Source organism: Centruroides sculpturatus, unplaced genomic scaffold (assembly GCF_000671375.1).
Source record: "Centruroides sculpturatus isolate CEXI.00-Female unplaced genomic scaffold, Cexi_2.0 scaffold1089, whole genome shotgun sequence".
In the NCBI taxonomy this organism is placed as follows: domain Eukaryota; kingdom Metazoa; phylum Arthropoda; class Arachnida; order Scorpiones; family Buthidae; genus Centruroides; species Centruroides sculpturatus.
Window position 1 is genome coordinate 44,693 of NW_019385345.1, and position 26,292 is coordinate 70,984.

Here is a 26,292-nt window from a genome sequence, read left to right on the forward strand (position 1 = left end):
TTACTTCAAGCGTTTTAACAAGACAAACAAATCCCTCTTATGTGCAAAACTTCAATACGAAATTTATTAATATTTATACTTCGCTTTCTATGATCCATAACGCCTAATTTCTAAAATTACGGATCTATAATTTTTAGTAACTTGGAGCGTGTATATGTACATATATACAATACGTTCACTGCAAATAGAAAGTGATGGATTAAGTAATAGGCGCAGAGGGCGCCTGCCTTAGCCGTGGTCGTCTTCGGGAACTCCAAAAATTATATAGTAAAAATTTAGTATGCCACAAAATTTTAGTAAACGTTTAAAAATTGTATATTATAAAGAATTATTATCATTGTATAAGGATTTTATTGTCTTTTTAATGCTAAATAACTTCTTTTACATAAAGACCCTCATTACAAAATTTCCGTCTAAACAGCCTCAAAGAAACATAATCGAAGTTTGGATTAAATTTTTATTTGTGATCGAGACTTGATGTGTTTGTATACATTTAATTTGTCATACATCTGAGATATAAAAAATTGCGACAAGTAAACACTACTGACAATTTAGACAAAAATTGCTTAAAATATAAGCATTATAGTACTTATATTTTAGGCAGTACTTATATTTTATTTGCAGAAAAATCTGAAATTTTTCACTTCACCTAAGAAAAGTATTCAGAATATATTTAAAGTAATATATAAAGTAAAATGTAATAAAAAACAAAAAGTGTTGTATTCAAGAAATTTGTATTGTATGTTGGCCTCCTTTTCCATTGATGAAATGCATGTACTTCCTATTTTCACTATTACGAGAATAATACAATTATTATTACACGAAGGTATCCCAATATTAAGCGCTGATTAAACAAATGCGAAAGGTGTGCGATAAGTTTCATAATTAAAATAATAAGGCCAGCAAACTAATGTGGCCTTACTTACTACCATTTATTAGGTTAACACTATTTCACTTGGAAAATGCCGACGTTTACCGATGGACGAATAACCTTTTCCGTGAGAGGAGGGAGGAGGAGTGCGAGACATTGGTCTACGATTCTGCTCCACACATCCCTTCTTCAATAAAATAAGGATTAAACGTTCCAGTTACAAAAAATCTGAATTTCGTAACTTTCCCTGCAATAAAGTTAAAAGTGACTGTGTCGCCATCTCTTACGAGATTTTATTTTTAAAAACTTTTTATATTACTAATTATTATAAAATGGCAAAAAAAACAATCGTAAATGCTAANAATTAGTCTAGAATCGGTTAATTTTATAAAAGAAAACCTTTCAAACAGCCGTAAACTTCACATGTGTCGGGCTGCGATTGGCTCATGTATTTAATGATTCCTACAACGTAAAATTCGAATAACGTGGAACGTATCTAAGCGTTATAGGGGTCTACTGTATTTTTTTTCTTTTTGGTAATGAATCAGTTGTCTGATCTAACGATTTTACTTTTGGTCTTCTTCTATTTGAAGATGGTTTCCTTCCTTTTGTTAATAAACCCTGAGCTACTTGTCTTTTGAATTCCAAAAATGAAACTTTTTCTAACAAATCAGTGAAAATTATAGAAGCATTCACAAGAGCCATTTCTATAATTGCAAAAAACAGTCTATGTCACCATTTCTTTGATCTTCTATTTCGATCATATCCTTATATCTTAGCATTTTAGCATGTCAGCTTTATCAACTCCTCCCATATGAGTATTGTATTCTGTGATAGCCAGTGGTGCTGGCACATTTAGTTTTGTTCCATTCTTCTGAGTGCGTTTTACATTTACATCTTCTGTTCCATTGTAATTGGACAATAAATAAACACTTCGATTGTCTTTCCATTTGAAATATATGATACCTAATCAGATGTTCTGAAATCATACTCTCCTCTTTTTAAGTCTTTGTCATTTGCTAGTTTTGGAAGTCATGCTCGATTTGAACGAATAGTTCCACATGCATAAACACCCTGTGATTTCAAGTACAGTAATACCACGACTTACGCGAACCCGGAGTTACGCGATTTTCAAATCTCGTTGATTCGTCTTTTGTTTGAGCGCCACGCAACCCTTGATTACTCACTCCCCCCACACTATTGTTCGGCTTACATGTTCGGATGTGTCGCGCGGAATCCACACATAGCTACAATTTATTTTGTGTTATTTATTTCTGTGTTTGTTATATCTACGGAGACTCGAGAGAGTCTACTATGTCATCCAAACGAAGTAGAACTAATTCTTCTACATCAAACAAGAAAAGAAAAACTGTATTTTTGAAATGTAGTCAACATTGGGTACGTTCGTAAAGTCGAACCAGTTAAACGAGAATGACGTCATCGTTATTCCTATTTCGTTAGACTTTTCGAACGATTCGTTTAACTCGTTTCACTTTACGAAAGTACCGATTATTAAAGACTTCGATACAAAAATGAAAATTTGTGAATTGGCAAAGGAGTTTGATCTACCGGAATTGTCAATCAGAACAATTATAAAAGGCAAAGAAAAAATTCTCGAAGCTGCGAAAAATGCTCAATCTTTAAATTCAAGCGTCATTCGTAAACGTCACAGCATTATCGCTGAGATGGAAACAATGTTAAAATTATGGCGTAATAATCAAGTAAATGTAAAAAATTGTAAAATAATATAGGCCTAATTTGTTATACATATGTATTATCTAAGATTTTATTAAACATTTTTTTCTAAATTATTGTTTTCTTTAGTCTCTGGCCCCTATTAAAAATTATTTGTATGTATTTATACGCGAAATTACACCCCGACTTACGTGAATTTGACTTACGCGGTTACCGCTCAGTCCCACCTATCGCGTAAGTTCGGGGTATTACTGTATTCAAACAACTCTAGAGATGTGAAATAATTATCCATTATAATTATAAAATTTCCATGATGAAGGGATGATGATAACTTTGCAACAACACTTCCACCAAGACCAAAACTTTTTTTTCCTAAAATCATCATGTGTTTTTCCTTGGTAAATTATAAATTCGTATATGTATCCTGACATATCAGCACGACACCAGAGTTTATAACCTGTTCACAGGAGTTGTATTGCTTGAGGGATGAACGTCCTTTGAATTTTACCATGCTTTCATCTATACTCTGAAATTGATCTGGTAGTCGGAATTTTTTGAAGTTTTCATTAATTGTAGTGATAGGTGGTCGTATTTTATATAGTCTGTCTTAATTATCTGGAAGAATGGATAAGTTATCATTTACATGTAAGTTTGATAAAATTTGTTTATACCTTTCTCTTGTAATTACTTCTCGTACAATGGGAACGCATAAATCTATATCACTACACCAATAATGACGGGTTTGTGGTAAACGATGATAACCGAAAAGACATTGAAGTCCTAGAAATCCATACATTTCTTCTTCTCTAACTGTCTTAATATTTCTTTGTTTCTGTTGGCTATACAAATTGCTTTAAAATACAATATTGCTTATTGAACTTTCTCCTAAAACTGTCAGGAAAACATCCGTTCATGTGGCTTTATTTTCAAAAAATTGATTTACTGTTTCCTTCGTTAATGAAGAAGAAGGAACAGTACTTACTTTTTCACGTTTTCTAAAATTCCTTTTTATTGATAGATTAGTAGCACTTCTTCCTCATCAGAATCATCCTCGTCAGATTCTCCACTAAATAAAGCAGAAGCTACGTAAGTTTGTGATGATATTTGATCACATTCATTCTGTGATTCATCATCGGTTATCAATGTCACATAGAAATTCGTGGTTAAAACAAATGGTTAAAACATTGCTTTTTTTTAAATTAATAACTTACAAATATGCTTAGAGTTCAAAGACTCCAAAAATGAAATACTGTACATTAAAAATTCTGAGTATAGCGAGCCTTTACAAATTATTTTATAGGATATTGGGGTGAGAACATTAAAGGCATTCTGGTGGCATTACGCGGGTCATTTGATTGCGATGTGATGTAAAGAGGACTGTGGTAAATCTGTTGATAGTTTTATATTAAGTGATGTATAAAGAATATATTTAAACTTTTTGTTTTTATATATATAAATAAGTTTGTGCGCTGGACATCTATAAATTTCATTTTTATAATTTTATTTATTAATGTTATTATTAAAAATGTATTCTAACAATACCTAACGAATTGTTACAATGTATTGTTCGTTTTTTTCTATTGTAGGTGACCATTGTAAAGACAGGAGACGCCGACGAAAGGCGAAGAAGACTCCCTGTATCCCGAATCTTTAAGATTGCTCGGGTGAAGACAGTAGATGTCGACGGGGCGAAGAGGGGTCTCTGTGTCACGTTTCTTTAAGGCCCGCTCGAGTATAGAGGCCGACGGGAGACGGAGAGTCCTCCGAGTGTTCCGCGTGTTTAAGGCCCACTCGGGTGAAGACAGAAGACGCCGAGAAAAGGCGGAGAAGGCTTTCTGTGTCCCGCTTTATTAAATTTCGCGCAGGGCGAGAATTTTTTGCTTTTGTTTATTGAGGTTCGGTATGACTTTAAATATTGTGGCCTTAACGTGCGTTTTATTACGACCTGGCATCTTAGTGGCTTTCTTTCTTTCATTATTACTAGTTGTTGTAATATTGTATCCATTAGTTTAGATAGTAATGATACGGTGAGTTTCGAATAGTTGAATTTGAAGAGGAAATTATATTTTCATTGTGTGAGTTAAGACGAATGAAACTCGACAAGTGATGTCAGTCGCTTATAAAGTTACATTCTTTCCAACTCTTGGTGGAACTCTGAAGCAGCCACCTCCACGTGGTGAGTTCTGGGTTTTATTTGTCTGCAAATGACGAATGACAAGCGAAGAGCTGCTTGTTTCTTTCAATTGATATTAAGGAATTGTGCCGAGCGTTGATGAACCATCACGTTAAATACAAACACATCACATCACATGCAACTGATCGGCTTGGCATCGATCAAATATGGAGATTTACAGATTAGTCTTCAAATATCGAAAAAGAAAACATTTAGGAGGACATTTTTTGAGAAAGGACAGAACTTAATAAAGAAGGACTGTCCTTCCTAATGGAGGACGATTGGGGTTACCTTAGTATAAATCGCTTTAATTTTTGTCTAAGTGGTGTTAATTCCTTTGTTTTAATCGTGATCGTGAATTTCAATTCATCCTAGTTCTGAATTATTAATTAAAATATAATATATGTCTAAAATAAAATGTTTGTTAGTTTTATATTAAGTGATGTAGCCTGTAAGACGGGAATATAATGCAACCGTTCGTTTTTATATGAATTCCACAAATTGTACGAGTCACTTAGATCTTACAAATACATGTGCCAGGCTGTGATCGGCTCACGTATTTGTAAAATCTATGTGACTCGTACAACGAGTCACTTAGATTGGAATTAGATTGGATACATAGAATTCATATAACACGGATTTATCACCAGTGCTATAGGGGGGTCTACTGTACATTAGTCTAATCGCTGCTTCGTGTTTACGAATTTTAATTCGCAGCTATCTCCCCGCATGCTTGTTAAAATCGTCAATAAAGAGAAAGACACGTATTTATGTAGATTTAAAGAAGACGTGAAAATTATGCGAATAATACTGTACTATTAATTTAAATAATGAAATGGAAATATGAGGTGTTTGGTGGGATATCCTGCAAGATAAAAGCTCGCGAGTATAAGAAATATCGGATAATTGACGATGTACAAACAAAATTCGCAAATTATCTATAACGAAAATACATTTCAAAATAGGCAATTGTGTGTTTAAAAATATCAACAAAACAATCAACAGTAAACCTAATAATTGCGGCCGGATGGCCGAGCGGTCAAGGTGGCAGCCTACCGCTCTGGGGGACCCGGGCTCAAATCCGAACGGGTCGAAAATTCCTCAGGAATTTTTCGGGAGGTGGTCCGTTCGGATATGTCGGGCCCCGTCCCTCACCACCCGGTAGCCCATTGTGGGCCTGGCCGAACCCATAATGGGCTTGCAAAAAGAGGCTCTCTTAGTGCCCACAGGGCGGAAAGTGAATCTAATAACAGAAAAAATTACACAAAACACTTTACATCTATTGTTTTTAATTTGTAGTTAAATGACTAAAAGAATACACTACAAAAAGATTAAAATCTAAGCATATAAATGTTAATTTTGTACAAAGTACAGATTAATTTGTGTTTTTAATTCTTTGTATAGAAGAAATTGAATTATTGTTCAAATAATAAGTAGGCGTGTTGAATCCGTATATATCATCGTCGATGTAAACAGTTTCTATTTTGCAGTCAGATAATCTAAATGTCATAGGATTTGGTGTATAAATTGGAAGTTTCACAGTTTCAAAACGATTGAATGAGAAATCAACATAAGTCAAGTTGTATTTTGCCCAATTTATCACGGGCCATTCACTTAAACTTGTATTACTCAAATTGACATAATCCAGGTGTTTGCTGCTGCCAAAAATTTCACCCGAAATACTTCTCAGGTTGTTAGAACTGAGTATCAGAGTCCTTAAATTGTTAAGCGAAAAGAAAATATTTTCAGGTAAACTTGTGATCCGATTTTCAGCTAAATTAAGACTTTCGAGACTCGGTAAATTACGAAAAATATCTACAGAAAAATTTTCTAATCGATTTTTACCCAAAATAATCGTTTTCAATTTAGAAAGTCCCTCGAAAATTCCGTCTGGAAGTGTTGATATTCTATTTCCGTAACAGTGTAACTCTCGTAGATTCTGATTATTTTTGAAAACTCCAGACGGCAGATGACCAATTTTGTTCGTGTCTAAATCTATGATCTCCAGGTTAATCGCATCGGTAAATAAATCTTTTTTAATTTTAGACAAAGAACAGTTTCCGGCATAAAATTTAGTCAAGTTGATCAATCCTTTCAGAAGTCGAGATGGAATTGACTTTAATTTCCGGTTATAAGCAATAAAAATAACTCTTAAATTCGAAAGTCCTCTCAACAGTTTACCCGGTAATACCTTTATTTCGTTACCCTCCAAATTCAGATATTCCAGTTGAGTGAGCTTCCTAAAGACAGATTGATCAAGGGAATCAATGTTATTGTAACTCAAATCCAAACGTCGAAGATTGGGAACTTCATTAAATAGTTTAGGCGGAATGTTCAATGCCCCATACAAATAATCTCGCTCTTCATGCATATTAATGGTATATTTATGTACCCGCAAATCCACGAGAGAAGGAAGATTATCTAAAGTCAAGTTGACTAGCTCTGAAGTCCCCGAAATCTTGACAGTTTTTAGTAATGGCATATCAGTAAACGCTATACTTTCGAAGTTCTTCGGAAGCGTTGTAGTGAAAATGTTGACTTCGGTGATGGCATCGCTGGAAACAAAACTTCTGACATCGAAATGTGTTGCGTGACAATGATTAATTTGTAATTTCTGAATATTTCTGGTGTCCAAACATCGCATCAAACGTAAATCGATATGATCTTTCCCGCACATGATTGTCATGGTATTTCCTACGATTTCGGCCTTCGACTTCTCGGATAGATAACATGTGTTATCTGGTGAACAAGAAAACCAATCCTTCCAGAAATCTTCACAACAATTTATCGATATCATCAAATTTAAAAAGATTACGAACCTAATCTTGTGCGGAAACATCGCCGTTCCTTTTATCAGACTTTCTTCTAATAGGTTCTTTTATTTAATTTAATATAATCGAACACGTTGTATAATAGGATGTTCGTTAACACCAGAGAGTAACAATTTGTTGCTGCTTTTACTGATGTTTCCTCTTGTCAGTGACTTGCAAACCAGATAAGACTTGACAGCATTCTAATGAGCTGTCGTTTCGATTTCCTATTGGAGAAAACATTATGCCCACGTGTTTTCCTTTACTTTCGGCTCTTTCCTCTTTTTGGGTGATAAGAAGACTTTTTTACTTCCGTTATGAGTTTGGCCTTGCCCACATTGCAATTTGATTTGGTTTGGTTTGATGGAATACAACTCAACACGTGAGGCGGTCTGCCATGGGAAAATGCATCTCGGAAGGTTTATATTTAGAAAATTTTCCCCATGTTAGAAGCGTAAAAAAACTAAAAAAAAAAAAAAACTCTACAGGTTCGCGTATGACTAAGAGGTGCAAACCCGCAAACCAACTGTTAATGCTTAGAAATTTTATCCATTCAACACATATTTGGTGTAAAGGAGGACGAAACACTTTATTCTTTTATTACTATTAAATTAAAATATTGTATTTGATAAATACATCTTTTTTTTTTACTCGCAATCTGTAGATTTCCTGCTGAAGATTCTTGTAGTTGACGTCATACAAGACACGACGTATGGGTGTTTTGTAGGTGTATTTTAATCACTTAGTTACAAAATATAATTATGTCGTTAATTCAACATCCTGTTCGTTATTTCCCTCGATAAGAATATCCTGTTTGTCGAATTTTATCATATTGAACGAAATATAATTTCAAGAATAAAATAATATTTTAAAATATTACTTAAACTTGGATGTGGTGGGCCTTCGAACAAATCATTTACATACATACAATTTAATTAATTCGACATTTAAATATGCATTACGTCATTCATTTTGGTGTTTGGGTGAATACAATTGTGCATTACCCCCACAATAATATCTGGCCGAGTTGTCAAGGTGGAAGCCTACCGCTCTGGGGGACATGAGATCGATAAATCTCCAGGAATTTTTCCGGGGGTGATCTGTCCGGATATCAGGGGCGTGCCGTGACATTTGATGATAGGGAAGTAGTGTTTCTGTAAGAAGCCGACTTCCAGGGGCAATCAGTTTATTCTTTCTTTAAATGTATTTTTAATTAATAGATTATCTAACGCACTTAATAAATAAGCAAGTTCAGTATAATTAACTCTGTTATATTAGATTTAATAGATTTTCTACGTCCTCTAAATGCCAATTCTCGCTTCGATAACATCTACTAATTTAAATATAATATATCTATTAGCCGTAACTATCTCGGTATAATTTTCAATATATATTTTATATTGTGTACTGATGTTAAATTCTATTCTATTTTGATTTCCAAATTGCTTCAATTTTACGAAAGAATCGATGCGAGATTTAGGATTTTCGTGTCTTTTGCCAGCTTTACTCAAATTATTAAAATCATCAAAGACAATCTCATTCCACACACTAATTTTATTTGAAAATAGTAGGCAAGGCCAACAAAACAATTTTTGCATTTTTATGCTTCTACAAAGCCATTTTACGTCTTCGTAAATTTTATCGTGAAAATGTCGAACAAATTTTTTTGTTGACGTATTTATATTTAATTTACGCATTGGTCTTTCTCTTTTAATAATGTTTACTTTTTCATTATAAGATCTCGAGCCATAACTTTTTGAAATAAATTTTCACTATCGCAATTACATTCTAAATTGCTAGCCACGATACAAGGGCTAAAATTACAAATTAAATTATAAAAACTTACTTGCTAAAATAAAATGTGTGGTGGATATACATACCTGGTACAAAATATTCGATTGTATGAATATAGTTTTGTGAAGAAACGCACATAAAAATAACATATTTAAAAAGTAAAGAATATCTTAAAACAATCCTCTTAGTTAAAAGTGCTCCCTATCAGTGACTCGTGGATTGAATCAGAGACGATCTTGGTAGGTGTGCCGTGCGGTGCATGCGTGCCAAATCCCGAGGGTGTCGATACCGGTTAACGTCAAATGGCTCTTTTGTTGTACCACTAGTATATCTCAAAGGACGCGACAGAGTTGTTGTAAATTTTAAACGTTTCTCAACATAGCTATACAAATCTAAATACGTTAAACTTAATAGATTGTCCGTCGTTTGTTTTCTAACTAATTCGTCTTAAGACCAGGTGTCCACGGAAATTTCCAAAATTTACAACTTTCCGGTCACTCTCGTCGAACTGAAAAAATTTCTGTCTTTATTACATCTAATACAGTATTTCGAAGAAATCAGTTCCCACTGTACTCGGCTATAGATTGGTTCGGTTAAACTTTTGTTTAAGTAATATTCTGGCTCTTTTGTCAGAGTTTTGTTTATGTTCCCAATTCCCTTATCGCTTAATTATTCAACTACTTCTTAAGTAGAAATAAGTCGAAACCGGTTACTTTGTACTCGAATATTTGTAGTCTCGGGAAAAAAGTGGAAAGACAAACTATTATGACAAACGGATACATAAATCGTAAATTTAAGGAAAATAAATTCTAGACCTTTTTCTGTACCTCTCTCATTCATTAAATTTAGTTGTAAACGACGCTGTCGAAGTAACAAATAATTTTTAACATTATACAAGAATTGTACACGTTTTTTCTATATCCCCTTATAGATGGGATATACGAAATCGTAATATCACTGGTTTAACATCGAAATCCGTGAGTAATATAAAATCGGAGAGCGGAATAAATATATCAAATATTTTAATGGATTTTTTAACTCTCGTCAACTATACAGAACTATCGTAAAAACATAGTAAATTCTTATTGGTTGGGTTAAGTTATAAATCTACTCGTTATTCACGTAATCGGCCAAATATCTAGCGGGCGGGCGGCTAATGGCCCGGATAGAATTGGAAGGGTTGGAATGCGTAGCATCGACTCGAGGTCGTAGGCTTCTACCGGCTAAACCGGGTGAGGTTGGTTCTCTGTAAAGCGCGTGCGCAAATCTGGCTTTTTGGAATCTGACAATACAGAGATTCCACTCCGCCACTAATATTCGAATATACAATAGCAATCTTATTTTTTTTTCACGTGTAGTATAGAAATTTGTAATAAGATACATAACGCGGTTATAATAAAATACAAGGGAAGCGGCGCTTCCACCACTTCTAATGACGGCACGCCACTGCCGGATCGGGCCCCGTCCCGCATCACCCAGCCGCTCTATTGTGGGGCCAGGCCATACCCATAACGGACTTGATAAAAGAGGCCACTTCTTACTACCCACAGGGGAGAGAGTAAAAAAAAACTCCCTAATCATCCAGCTGCCCCATTGTGTTCCTGGCCAAACCTCTCACACTTGATTAAAAAAGGCCCTCTTGGCAAAAAAATAAATGCCAATTTCAAACTAGGACTTGTTTATTTGTTTATGGGAATGTGACCTGTGGGTGATCTGCCAAGAACATACCTCTCAGGAGGACTTTTATGGAAAACTGCCCCCTATTTAAGTGTTACAAACATGAAAAAATCCCAGAAAACTCCATGTGACTAGCTCAATGGTGAGGCGCAAACTCTTGACAAACTACAAGTGTTCAGTAGTTTTATCCAGTTGACCACTGGTGGGCCTTAAAACTAGGAGTTTACATGTTTGTCTTGAAGATTTCAAGCCATGTTCTCTATACTCCCCTATTTCTACTTCAGAGATGATGAAAGTTTCATTAGTTGCTGCAGGGTAGAAGAACTTAAAAATCAGAAATTTTCTCTGATCATGGAATTACATAAATAGAAATGTACTTTATGCATTTTTACATAAATAAGTATACATTAAACTGATTATTTCAAAACATTTAGAGTAAGGTTATTCATATCGTTTTGTCAAATTTTCCAATTTTTTAACACTCATTTTTAGCATCAAAACAATTAAATTTGAAGAATTTGAATGCAATCTTCTGAATATTGCGATTTCATATAAACATACCTGTTCATTTTGAAATGTTCACATAAATTTTCAGGAGAAAATACACTGCTGGCCATTAAAATTGCTACACCATGAAGATTGCATGCAACAATCACAAAATTTCATGAAAGATACATGTCGAGCATTCTGTACCTCAAGATTATTTGTCAATTTAATCACGTATTTCCTCCATTATACTCTATGTGTGCAATAAACATTCTGCTATTTGCTTTCCTTCCTGGTGTAGCAATTTTAATAGCCAACAGTATAGTTATGTGAAGGTGATGATTTAACTTCTGTCCAGAATTTCAGTAATGGCAGTGGAACTGTAGTCTCAGTTTATCACGGGAAAAGTGTTATCATGTGCAAGGCAGTAACTTTTTTAACTCTGTTCTATGGATATTACAAGGACATCTTTTAGCAATCCCATTATGGGTTCAGCCAGGCACACAATGGTGAGGCCAGGAGGTGAGAGATGAATCACCCTAAAAATGCTAGGGGTTTTTTAAACTGGTTCAGTTCCAGGACCCCACAGCAGTACAATTCCACTTAACCACTCAGCCATTGCTATGTAGAGAATAAAACAAATTGGAAGTAATTAACATATACAGTAGTTCTATCATCATTACTGAAATTTTGAACAGAAGTTTAATTGTCCTTGTAGAAATCCCTATTCATGAAAAATCTATGATACTTAAGTATGATAAATATTTCAGATTACAATGTCAAGACTTTGATTTCATGTCAATAGATAAATAAGTCACTTCATTAATAATTTTGCATTTATTATTGTACAAAAATAGCACTTTATAAATTTCGTATCTCAAAAAAATAAAATAAATAAACAGAATAATTTAGTTTTCTAATGAAAATTTTTTAGTTTGTGCCATTTTAAGCTTTGCTTTTTTCTAAAAGCCTTTTTACAAACCTCACATTGGTGAGAGCGTAGATCAGAATGGGACATTTTATGAGATACCAAGTTAGATTTTGATTTGAAACCTTTTCCGCACAGTTCGCATATATGAGGCCTTTCGTCGGAATGACTTTGGTAATGACGAAATAAGTTTCTTCTTGTTTTAAGTAACTTTCCACAGGTTTCACACTGAAACTTCCTTTCATCGCAATGGGTCTTCAGATGACTGCGAAAATTTGAAATTATCGTAAAACTTTTTCCACAATGCTCGCAAAGATAAGGATTAGATCCGGAATCGGAATATGATAATTCCGAATCGTGAATTTTTTTATGGCTTTGTAAGCCCGAGCTTAAATTAAAACGCTTCCCACAAAAATTACACAAGAAAGGCTTTTCATTGGAGTGAAGTCTTTTATGAGTTGACAAATATGACTTTAATTTAAAACTCTTTCTGCACACGTCGCACTGAAAAGGTCTATCTTCCGAATGTGTGCTTATGTGATTCACTAAATGTGGTTTTGTTTTAAATATCTTTCCACATACTTTGCATTTATGAGGCCTATCTTCTGAATGAGAGATCTGGTGTTGAATTAATTCAGATTTAGTCTTGAAACTCTTTGTACAGAAACTGCAACAGAAAGATTTATCTATGTTGTGACGCTTCAGATGATTTTTTAAAATATATTGGAACTTAAAATGTTTGTTACAGTCTTTACAGTGATAATTGTTGTTACTAGTAGATATTTTTTGTTGTATTTTTCCATGCCTTTTTAAATCAAAATTGAAATTAAATTTTCCTTTGCAAATACTGTAAGCAAAAGACCTTTTTCCACAGTGTATAGACAGGTGAGTCCTGTATATTAAATTATTTGAAAAATTAATCTGACAGATCTTACATTTGAATTTTTCTCTGGGTAGAATCACCAGATACTTCTTCAGAAAATGTTTTCTCCTGAATCTTTCCCTACAAAATATATATTGACATTTATTCGGCCTCAATAATAAATTTTTCACTTTTAAACTATTATATTTGTCTTTAAACTTCTTAATATCATGGTCAGCTTCACATTTCAACCTCTTTCTTTGTCTATTTCCTGATAAAATAAAATATGACTTCTTAAATATTATTAAGAATTATTTTAAAAATTTCTACTTAATTCCTATTCTAGATTTAAGGAATCATCTCAATAACTGCATTTCTAAAAATTCCTATAAATATGTGTGTCAAAAACTTAAGAACAGACATAGCTACTAGTAGTGATAACTGGAAAAAGTCACTAAATCAGCCTGCCTCAACATGAAGGATGTGCTTCACAGTTCAAGGTGGACATACTCCATACTGACGAATATCTCTGCCTGGATATTAGTAAGCACTTTCCATCCATTCTCCACCTATATCCAATTGCTGTATGTATCTTTCTCACCAAAAACTTAATTTTATTGCTTTGATTTGTAAAATCTTGCAAGTTGTTGTGTATCACTCTCTGTTAGGCTGCGTACACACTGGCTAGATTTGGAAATGGACGTAAAAGTGATTGCTTGTGTGTGGCTCCTCTATCGTCGCTATAAAAGACGACGCGTCCCAAAAGCGTGCGATCGAATGTACAACAAAATGGCAGCACATATATTTCAAAGTGCCCGTAAAGCGCCCGCAAAACGCGCGTTTATAGGTTTTTCTTAAAACATGTGTTTTGCGGGCGCTTTGAGATATATGTGCTGCCATTTTGTTGTACATTCGATCGCGCGCTTTTGGGACACATCGTCTTTTATAGGGACGATAGAGGAGCCACACACAAGCAATCACTTCCACGTCCATTTCCAAACCGAGCCAGTGTGCACACTCCACTAAACGCTCGTTGAATGCCGAGCTAACATGCATTAAACGCGCGTTTAAAAACGCCTAGTGTGTACGCAGCCTTAGACATCAAGTAGTAGAGTTTTTGCTATATTCATTTGCATTCATATATGGTTCTCTCTATTCATGCACAAATGTTGTCTATCATTAAGTTTTCTACACATGTAAAATAACATTTTAGACTTGTACCACTCTGCACAGTTTTGATATTGCATTCTATGGCAACCCACTTAAAAAATGAATCATTTGATACATTTACTCGATTATTTATAATAATCCATGAAGTCCTTTTATTTAGTTAGCTTTTCCGAATACTTTGTTATATATTTTTAGTGTGTTATACCTATTATGTCAGAAAGAAAATGTGTAAGTGTATTGTTGAAAAAGATGAAAGGAACAGCATTTCTCTGAAAATAAAGCAGCAAGTATTACATTGACTGTAAGCTAGTAAATGCCATTTTAAGTTTAGTTATGTCTATGATAAGACCAATCCTAAGAAATGCAAATGAGCTAAAAGTTTCAGCAACTAAAACCTTTATGGTTTTAGTTGCTACTAAGCTCATATTCTATTATAAAAATGTTTGAATATCATAAAAATATAACTGGTATTTTTCAATAATATTTTGTTTCAAGTTTTTGTCTAGATTTGTAGGGTGGCCAAGACATTATCCTCCAAATTCATATTCATATAGCTTCCATCAAATGCCACTTCATTGCTACAAGTCAATGGATCGGGGATAAAAACCAGATTTTAATCCTAATATCTATATCATACATTTAAGAACCCAGTGCATAAAACAGAGAATGAAGACCAACTGTGGCACACTCAGGATTTACTCTTAGGCCAAGCTGAATGGATAAAAAATTTTTCAATACAAATTCAATAAAATTACCACCTTACGTTACCACTAATTCATAATTTTCATAATTAATATAAAAATAGATGACATGACAGGATATAAATAAACAGATGAATTTTAATTGATAAAGATTTTTGGAAAATTTTCTACTGGATGCACCAGTGAAGACCAACAATCAATTAGACAATTTAAAAAAAATTACATTATGCTTGCAACAGATACTTCATTTCAGACTTTTCTAATATTAACTCCACAGTGTATGAACTGAGTCTGGAGGAAGGCCAGAAGCATGGAACAATCTGCATAAACTGGAAGGAAAGTCAGGGGTTCAAAACATCACTGAAACAGGAATGAGGCATGTGAATGAGGAAAATGTTTAGGAATTTCTACTGTTACATGTGTGAGATTAGCCGGGGGTACAACTCCACTAAGGATCGTTAGTACCACTTAATCGGCCTATTCCGTGAGAATAGTTCTCCGAGTTTCGGATCTCTAGATCCGATCTTAAAAGTTTTATATAGGAGAGCGTAAATAAAAATGATCTGAACGGCGAAGTTCAGATGCTCGTCAGGATTCCTTGACACCAGTTAATCGATCTTATTATACGCGGATTAACACGCGTTTGCGATCTGATTCAAAACAAATTTGAAGAGACATTTTAGTAAAATAAACAAGAGTAAATTTAATAAATCTAAACAAAACGAATACAAATAATCGATGAACGACAATTAAGCGACAAGCTATAGGCTAAAACCTATTCTATGTTAATGCGCGATCGAGAGAGAGAGCTCACAAAATTATTCTAAACATACGACCTGTTTAGTTGTCGTCGTCTTCGTTTCTGTAGGTAAAGGACACCTTGTAGATAGAGTTCATATTCCTTTCCTACGGGAGATCAATTCGTGCACAAATATAAAAATATCACTTCTACGTGTAGACTCGGGACTTAGTCTATGGGACTCCGTTTATGGCGTTGGCCATCAGGAGGAAAACTGCGTGGAGTTTAGATGCTTCAGATCTGTCGAAGAACTCCCCGAATTCGGACTAAATTCCCTTATATCTTAAAATTTTCGTCCAATCATCGGCTTGAACTTCGTTCATGTGAGCGGATGAAAGGGGAATCAGAGAGGGGGCGATAGTTCCCATCTAAGCGAGATTTTTAACGGATAAGGGACAAACAGAGGATGTACAGACTTCCCTTAACGGAAGTAGCATCTGTTATCTATCTTTTCCCACGTCGAAAACACTAGTTTTTCAAAAAAATGAAGTAATATTTTGTGTTGATATTTAAACATATTTAATAAAAATTATTAAATTAGGCCCAGGGCCCTCAGGTTTTCACACATGGTGAGAGTCTTAGCAACGATGACCTTAACGAACTGGCACTCAAGATGAAGCAACAGGCTTTGCTTCAAAAGAAAATTTACTCTAACAGAATTTCTCAATATCATCATCATCAAGATCATAGAAATACAGGACTAGATCTTAATCTAGTCCATGATCTCTCATTTATTCTCATTCTAGACATGATTATGATCTAGTCTATCTACACTTCTACCAAGTGATCAAATAAAAAAGTTTCTTGTAAAGATAGGACTGGACAATGCTATGAATCAGTTGTACTTGTTAACACCTTTGCTACATCACAAAATCCTATTAATATTTGTATAGTAAATTTATTTAACAGAAAGACATGCTTAAACTACATACCTTTGTCTTTTGCTTTATTATCCAAATAAGAATTTAAAGTATTTTCTATGGTTTTCCTTCTGTAAAAATTAAAATCTTGTTCACTACAAATTTTTCCATTTGAAAAATTTTCATTCTAGAAAACAGAATAAAATGAATTTCTGTCAATACTCATAATTTTAAATATTAAAAAATAAATTGCTTAAACCTATTATATATTTGTTAATTACCCAATTATATAAAGTAATTTTTGTTTCATTTTTAGCTCTTTCTGACCTGTGAACACAAAATGAGCCCTTTATTCCCATTCCCATTATCAAGACCTCATGCACATTGTAGTTTTGATCAGATCTGCAATAGGACAGCCAGATGATAAGGAATCAGATCCATTATTTCAGTTCAATTACACTGCCCATCAAAGTTAAGCACAAATCATAAAAACTTTTTCAAAACCACTTAAATAAATTTATAAAACTGTTGTTATACATACATATACATACATACTTAGGTATACACTGCATACATTTGGAAAACAATGAACGAACATTAACAGAAGAATAAAAGATGAATGCAAGTAACAATAGCTGTGAATAAAAAAAAAAGAAATTTGAATACAAATGTTGAAGTCAACATGGAATGTGACCTCCTCTAGCATTAATGCAAGCTCAACAGCCTGAACTCATACTGTCAATAAGAAATTGCAATAAGTGAGAAGACAGCAATGCAAAACAGTGGTTTGGCACCAAGAGTTTGTGGAGGAGGTATGATAGCTGAAACATGTTTCTCTAGAATATCCTATACATGTTCTATGGAATTGAGATCTGGAGAATATGCAGGCCAATTCATTCTTTCTATTCTCTTATCAACCAGTCTTGCTCGATGTGGACAAGCATTATCGTCCATTAAAATGAAATCTTTTCTGATTGCACCTGCATAAGGTTTGACATAGTGGTTCAGTATCTCATCCAGATACCTGTGAGAAGTAATGGTACCTCCATCAAACATATGAAGGTTGGTACATCCACCTAATGAAAACCCAGCCCAGACAGTCTTTCTATCACCATTAAAGCATGTCTTTCTGTAAACAAAACATTGTTCTGGAGTCCAGCCTACATGCTCCTGACTCAATTTCAAATGGACTTGTCTTTGTCTAGAGATCAAGGCTGGATTCTATGCCCATTGACTGCCAGTCGATGGGCATAGAATCCAGCCTTGTGAAGCCTTCTGGTAACAGTTGAGACAGATGATACGAGGCTAAAATGCAGAGATGATGCAAATGTCCTACTGTTTCTTTTGGCTAGGAGCCATATATAACAATCATCTCTAGAGGTGTCACCCATGGACAATCTGAAACCAATATTCTGACAATGTTTCCTATTGTTTGAAATTATCTCCAAAGCCTTGAAATAACAGAATGATGGACACTAAAAAATCTCACCACTTTGATAATTGATTGATCGGCTTCCAATCTTTCAACAACCATCCATCATAAGTATATCAAACACCGATAAGCCCAATATGTATATGGAAACATAACAAAAGAATTGCCTTAAATAATCGGGCCATAACTCTGTTAATTTAATGATTAATACTAATCTTTCTGAATCCTGTAAATGTCTTCTTTGGGACATGATTATGTACCGTTCGCATTGTAACAATTCTGTTTTCTGTTGTTTATTATCTACAGTACCATTTCAGCAAAAATAGAGCTCTCTGGAAAGACACCAGTTTTTTCCAGTGTTCTCATTTGTATATTTGTGTGCATTTTACATAACTTTAAGGGGTAAATGATAGTTCTCATATTAAATTATATTTATACACTAATTTTCATTGAGATTCAATGCTATTTAGGCATTTATTTAGCTTATTATGATCCATGCTTAACTATTGACAAGCAATGCATTATCTCTGAATGTCTTAAATGGCAAATAAATCAGCTTAGTGCTCTAAATAATTCAATCTAGACTGAAACCTGAATTAATCAGAATACTAGGCTGATATATTTTCCACTTAACATTCTATTTATCTCTGACTGGCTTTTTAAAGAAGTAAAACCAGCTTCATGAATATGTAACCTATGCTCAATTAATGCTTTGGCCTCAAAATATGGAGTTGGTCCTGCTTGCTTGTTATCCTATCCTGTTCAAAACTAAATTTCCTAACTTTTCAAACAATACAAAAATTAATTTAATACTGTATATCATTATTAAATAATAATAATAATAGGTTTTATTAAAAAACTAGATAACCAAAGCAGTAAATGTATCAACCCACTACTCTAAAGGATCCAGATTTACATCTGAATAAGAGCCTAAAAAATTTTCCTGAGCAATTTGATTCATATGATATGTTGGGTCTGCTTCTAATCACCTATTTGTAAAGTGATTAGAAGCTGTCCCACTGCAAAGTTTGGCCAAATTCATTAATAAGAAAATAAGCTCTTTAATGCAGAAAGATAAAATAAATCTTCCCTGCAAAACTAACAACAATCATATGCATTAAATTAACATTTTACATAATAAAAATGTCTTCTATCATCAGCTAATGCAATTAAATAACAATAGCCACAGCAATTGTGTTAAAAACTCAGAAAAAGATGATCATCTTTCCATCCAAAAACCTCTTCTATTTCCATGTTAGACAGGTCTTGAGCTTATTGTAAAATTTAATACAGAAAACTGCTCATTCTGAAGATTTCCATTTAGATACATTTCCATTTCAGACAGGTTTTAATGTACTTATTTTATTCATTATCTCTAAATACCACCAACACATCAAGGTTATTTTAAAATGGCCATAATTTCATTCTGTACAAACAGACTATATCTTTAATAGTATTAGCCAACATAGATGAGAGATGAGGAATGATTTCCTGATCCATTTTATCTACAATATATTATGCTGATCTCCTATTATAATAGACTAACACTTTATTGTTTGGACGTCTGGCTGATGTCTATAAGTTTTAAATGAAAAAAATAGAATATATTCTATGATATTTACCTCATCATTTTCCATTTTGATATTCAACCTTTCACAAACAACCAAACATTTTGAAAATAATTTTAAATCTTTCATTGTAAAACTGTCACTCCATTCCAATTCCTTTTTTATGTTCAACTTGCATTTTTCTAGTAAAGATTCTAAACATAAATTATAAAAGTAAGTTAAGATTATGATAAGACAAGAAATAAAAGTTTATTTAAAATAATACAGCATGTTTAAAAAAAATTATACACTTTTTATCAGTTTGTTATGGGATGACAAACTGATGATCAACAAAGGACAGAGCAACTGTCACAGCCAATTGCAGAGAGACCATTTAGATGTCGACGACAATTTAGAGATCGTGGTTCAGAAAAATTTCATTGCAGAGAATGCATTTCTTGCTTGCTACAGTTTAGACAGCCATTAGAAACAAATTATTTGATCTACTTTCTAGATTCCCTTCATAGCAGGTTTAGACAACATTGCACCTGAATAGAAGTCGCCATATTCATTTGTTGGTCGCAAAGTTTATGTTATAATGGATATTATTCATTTAATAAATATTGTAAACTGGATAAATCAAGAAAATAATTCATCTAGACGGTTACGAAGAGTGAGAGTAATTTGAGATCGAAGTAATCCCTTAGAAATCTACTCCGAAGACGAATTTCAAATTCAGTATAGATTTTCTAACTCTGGATTTCTTTGTATTTTAAATCAAATTGGCGACAAAATTAAGCATCTAGATGGAAGAGGATTGCCATTAACTATTGAACAACAGTTGTTGATGGCATTAGAATTTTATGCCACCGGAAGCTTCAAGAGTGTAGCCGGTGATCTTATCGGAGTTCACGTCTCTACTGTATGACGGTATCTATCAAATTATTGACTAAGACAAAACCTTTCACACTTTGTTTCTAGCAGTTTAATGACTAATAACAAATATCTGCTTGAATATCTGCTAACCAACATTCCAACTGACCTTATTGTACCTAAAGAAGGCCATTCAAAATGGCCGAAAACATTTGTACTGTGATTAACTTGCTAGAAACAAAGCGTGAAAGGTTCTGTCTTAGTCATTTTAAGTAGTTCTAGCTTCAAATGCATAGAAATATCAAATCATTATTAAATAAATTTAAAAAGTTTTTGTATAGTGATAGAGATGTTTATAATAAGAATGAGGTCTTGTTTAACGTTTGTATTAAGTTATGTATTGTATTCTTTATTAATTATCACCATATCATTATCAGAACCATCCAAAGCATTTCAAAGGCATTAGTTCATCCGAAGAATGCCGAAATTGTATTTCCAAGAGAATCTGAACTTCTATTATGCAAGACTTTTCCATATTATCATTAAGGATAACTTTCCTGGAATAATTGGGACAATTGAATGCACTCATATTCCTATCCAGTGTCCTGAAAACAGTAGAGCTCAACTTTTTTTTATAATAGAAAATCCTATTATTCTATTAACTGCCAGATAAGAATTATTTACGTATAGTATCATCTTTACTTACTACTAGTTAATTATCTACTTAATAACTAATTACTCATACTAGTTAATTATGAGGTTAAGAAAATTACATATCTAAGTTAAATTTCGATAAAATACAATTTTATTGTTCTCCACAAATATTTATGTAACTGTAATTTATTGTAGCTTAAATGACTATTAAATATGCAATGAACTATATATTTTTCTAACATTTTAAATTGTTACATGTTGTTATGAAACAGTTTTATTCTTGATTATTTCTTTGACATAAATGAAAATATCAAATATTTTTGATATCTCAAACTGCTGACTTTGATGAAAATATATAATTGATGCATGTTTAAATGTATATTTCAGGTAATCTGTGATGGAAAAATGAAAATTAGAAATATTGTTGCTCGGTGGCCAGGTTCAATGCATAACAGTAGAATTTTTTTCTAATAGTAGTATGAAAGAAAACTTTACCAAGGTTATTTTAGTAAATACTTGTTTGGTGACAGTGGCTATCCTTGTTTGCCATATTTAATAACCCCATTTTTACATCCTCAGAATCATGCCGAAAGACGGTATAACAAAGCTCATTCACAAACAAGAAATACTGTCGAGAGATTATTTGGGGTCTGGAAAAGACAATTTCCATGCATTGGAAGTTGTTTGAGAACTAAATTAGAGAACAGCCACAACAATTTTGCATAATTGGGCCAATGATTAGAGGAGAAGTTTATTACTAATCATTTAAATTAAACAGAAGAAGAAATTTCAACCATCAACGAGCAATCAATTTCAGGATCTGCTTGTCGAAGATCTATTGTACAGCAGCATTTTAGTTGAATAAAACAGTGCTTTAGGACTATCACAAAAGGTCCTTTTCAGAACCATACAATTTTGATAAAGAGTGAGCCTATCACCAGGCCCGTCTTTAGGTGTGGGCCTACTGGGCTTCCAGATGTTTGAGACCTCGTAAATATACAAAATTGAATAGAACAACAAGTAATAAAATTATTATAAACAGTAAACAATCAAAAGATATGTTTGATAAATTTTATTAATCATAAATACAGTGGGTGATCAGTTAACGAACATAATCTGTTCCAAGACTTTGTTCGTTATCCGATTATCGATTTACCATAGGTTTTTATGGGAATTTAATTTGTTCCGGAGACTCCAAAAATAAAAAATATATACTTTTTTACTACATTTATTTATTGGAGCCTTTTTGTGCTCATCTTGAGCAGTAAAGGGCCTATAAAAATAAAAATGTGTATGTAATAGTAAAAATACATATGTATGCAGTCTTGCATTTTTATTAGTTATGTTTTTTCCATTTGTCTCTCTTTTCTTCAGGATTTTTCGAAAGTAATTAATAGTATTGTAATTATAGAGATCCCCAACCCCATTAACTTTAGTAGCAGATGTCAACATTGGTCCTCTTTTGTCTTCCTCTTTTTGAAAAGAAAACACATCTTGCTGAGTTTCTTAGTATTCTTCACTTGAGAGTTCTTCTATCGTCAGATCAGTTTCAGGTTCCATTATGAGCTATAAAATGCTCTTTATTTCTCAAATTTGATTTTCATTACTCCATTAGCGGCTTGAGACTTCTTGATGTATCTTTCATAGCTAAGATTGTGTCTACTGTAGACCTGTTCAAGCCATACTACTTCCTAGAGTGAAATTCGAAGTGCATATAATTTCATAAAAGAGAGTAACCCTTTAAAATTTTAATAAATGTAAATTGAAATTCCTTTAACTAAAGGAAGTTGGACCTACAAAAACAAAATATAAAGTGCATGAAAAATTTATAACTCTTTCTGTTTAACTATAAACATTCTCACGATCAAACTGTGCATAGTTTACACTTACAGACAAATTTGTCATATTGTTGTCATTTGATCACCACCTTTAACCCCACACCTGCTAAAACAATTGATCACCTGACTAATTTTCCCACCGAAAAAGGTATAAAAGCCAGACACCTTCCCCTCTTCGGGGGAATCGCCGAAAGTCGAAGTCAGACATCACCTTCTTCATCGCAGCCTACACTCCCATCGCAGACCTACACTTTCGTCGCCGACCTATACTTATGTCACCGCTCCGAACCCATTTGGACGACATTACGGGAAAATATCCCACTAGTATATGCAAAGAGGTATGAACGCTTATTATTGTAAGCTCTCTCTCTCATCTGCGAAGTCTAAGGAGTTTTGTAAGATTTTATTTAGTTAGCTTAATAAACTCTTGTTTTGTTTTTTATATGGTGTCGTTACTCAGCTTAGCCAATGTCTTATCGTCGACCCCTTCAACTCTCCTCCGCTCGCGTAACTGAATGAAACACCATCCTTGACAAGAAAGTAGGTCACCGATCTGTGGCCGGAAGGAGAGGACTTCCCAACCTCCCTGGCACTCACACTAGTAACATCAGACATCTTGTACCCACTTTCTACCTTGGCTATTATCTCTTACTTGGTTTCTACGGTGAGCACAGTTCTTGACATTCCTCTTTTTAGGCTCCATAATATTATCAGTTTATTTTTTAAATAAAAAGTTCAGAAAAACACTTACAAAAATTCAGAGAACAGAAATCAACTAGCCCACAAAAAATTATTTAAATGCAAGGCCCTGATGTAATTCGAAATTTGGTATTAAAATGTTAATGAATATCCAATTAGACAGTTAAACTTTCACCTTTCGTAAATAAACCCCAATGCAAAACTTAACAAGTGCCTGTCTGACAGTCTTGCGAATACTATAAAAAATTATTTGTCAGAAAGGTAAACAAAAAGCTGGAATTATAAGGGAGAGTTTGAAAATTCGGAGGAATATTATACTGTCCGATTGGTATCAGTTGAGCATCAATGTTCATGTCTCCTGCGCTCTGAAAGGTTTCGAATTGTTACCCAAAGATAAGGATAGATCAATTGGTATTCGTTATTTTCCATTGCTTCTTTTTATGTTTGTTCAGTAAAGTGTTTGTTCTCCAATCATAAAAATCTTTCGTGAAAGTGTTTGTTATCCAATTTGCTCACTATCCGAACTGTTTGTTAACTGATCACCCACTGTATAACAATTTAAAACACAATTTTCTGACAAATTAAGAAATGAAATTAGAATCAACTTTAGTTAGCAGAGAAAGCTAATTGAAAAAATTTACAAACATTAACCCTCCATAACGAATTCCTTAAGGGGGCCTCCAAGCTTTTCTTGGCCCAGGGCCTCTCATGTACCAAAGACAGGCCTGCCTATCACAGACAAAATAATTCTCTTATTATTCCTTTTAAATAAAGATATTACTTAACATAACATATGTAACAAAAATTAAATAAAAATTCATACAATTGTTTTATTCATCCATATTTCCTCAAAAAAATTTAAATTCAAATTTCTTTTGGAAATATATTTAGTTTAATGTTTGTTCTACCAAATATTCGGTTGTTTTACTTTAAAATTATCAGATTTATGTTGACATTTTATGTATTTGATATGGTTAAAAACAGTTTTAAAGTCATTGTAGTATTTATTCATAGAAAGCTGAGCTAGAAATATAAATTAATGTCTTCATTTTATTTACAAATTTTAAAATTTTGTTTAAAACCTATATCTTGGACTTAATTGACACATTACTTAAATTTAAAATATGAAAATTCCATATTGTGAAATAACTTATTTTTAATATCTGTTCTTCTAGTATGCTTTATTTGATAAACAAAAGGTAGTATTTTTCATAAATAGTGAAAAAAGTAAGTTTTAATTTACTCAATAAATATTAAATGTGACATGTTCAGGTATTTCTTATTTCACAGCAGATTATTACACAATCATTGGACTTTTGCAGTGTTATTATTTATACCTACAAGGTAAGTATTACTATTTTGTTTTTATACAAAGTACCTATTAGGGTTAGATTAAATGAATTGATATTTAAAGAGGGAAAAAATTCAAGTGTTTTTAAAGCATTGATATTATTATTGGAAATGGGCATTTGGGCAAGATGGAAAATTGCATTTTAGGGCAAGATGGAATAGTTTCCATGTTACCCGCACACAATTATTTTGATTTCTGTTTTCAATTTATCTAACTAATTGAGGTTGTAATTGTTTTTAGATGGTGAACAAGTATATAAGAAAGAGCAACAGAAGTTCTTGGACTGAAGAAACTGCAGATGGCAATGGATGAAGGTTTTGTGTATTATGTGGAGAACCATACGTGGAACCTCCCACAGAGGACTGGGTACAGTGTCCAGTGTGTTGTGGTTGGGCACATGAACTATGTACAGACACAAAAGATGGATGTTTTTTTTTGTGTGTCAATTGTAAAATGTAGGGATATCCTATGTATTCCATCTTGCCTTCAGGGTGAGGGCAAGATGGAATTTTTGACGTTTTTACTTCATGATTCCTAACAGATTTTATACTTATTATTATTTTTAATTACACAACTTTTTAACCATCTAAGATCTCTGTCGAGACTGATTAAAATAAAAGCTTTATATTATGTTATTTTACGTTTTTTTACATCATAAAGTTAAACCTTCCATCCTGCCCTCTCTTCCCCTAAATATTTCTATATATTAATTAAGAGGTATTTATGTAAAACTGTTTATAATTTACTTTTTTTATATCTAAATATATAAAATTACCTGTCCTGACTGATTGATTCATCATCGCCCAGAGCAAATTGCTGAACCTAAAGTAGTGAAATTTAGTAGGGTACATCATAAAAATGCATGCTAAGAAGGGATTTTTCGAAATTCCTCCACAGGAGATAGGGATAGCATTAAGGCTTAGCCTGAAGAACGGCTTCTACTGTACTATTTTAGATGCAATTTTTTGTTTTTGTCTATGTTTAGTCTTCATTGAATACTTAGGTATATTAAATTGATAACATTTCAGACATTGTTATAAATATTTTTATATACAGTAGAGCATCGATTATC

At 33.2% G+C, this 26,292-nt stretch overlaps 2 protein-coding genes and 2 pseudogenes across 2 annotated transcripts; all 4 read right to left on the reverse strand.

Annotated features, from left to right (window-relative positions):
• Window positions 1-1,384: 1,384 nt before the first annotated feature.
• Window positions 1,385-2,266, reverse strand: LOC111637906 (annotated as a pseudogene).
• A 505-nt stretch (window positions 2,267-2,771) lies between these two features.
• Window positions 2,772-3,710, reverse strand: LOC111637915 (annotated as a pseudogene).
• Window positions 3,711-6,022: 2,312 nt separating this feature from the next.
• LOC111637914 (carboxypeptidase N subunit 2-like) lies at window positions 6,023-8,704 on the reverse strand. Its single transcript, XM_023383522.1, has one exon. It carries the CDS (start codon window positions 7,576-7,578, stop codon window positions 6,115-6,117), a length of 1,464 nt encoding a protein of 487 aa, XP_023239290.1. The 5' UTR covers window positions 7,579-8,704; the 3' UTR covers window positions 6,023-6,114.
• Window positions 8,705-12,314: 3,610 nt separating this feature from the next.
• LOC111637908 (zinc finger protein 501-like) lies at window positions 12,315-22,892 on the reverse strand. Its single transcript, XM_023383511.1, has 4 exons — window positions 22,853-22,892; window positions 19,881-20,020; window positions 16,899-17,013; window positions 12,315-13,567 (listed from the first exon to the last, which is right to left on the reverse strand). The coding sequence occupies exons 1-4, from the start codon at window positions 22,890-22,892 to the stop codon at window positions 12,423-12,425; spliced, it is 1,440 nt and encodes a 479-aa protein (XP_023239279.1). The 3' UTR covers window positions 12,315-12,422.
• Between the last annotated feature and the right edge of the window lie 3,400 nt (window positions 22,893-26,292).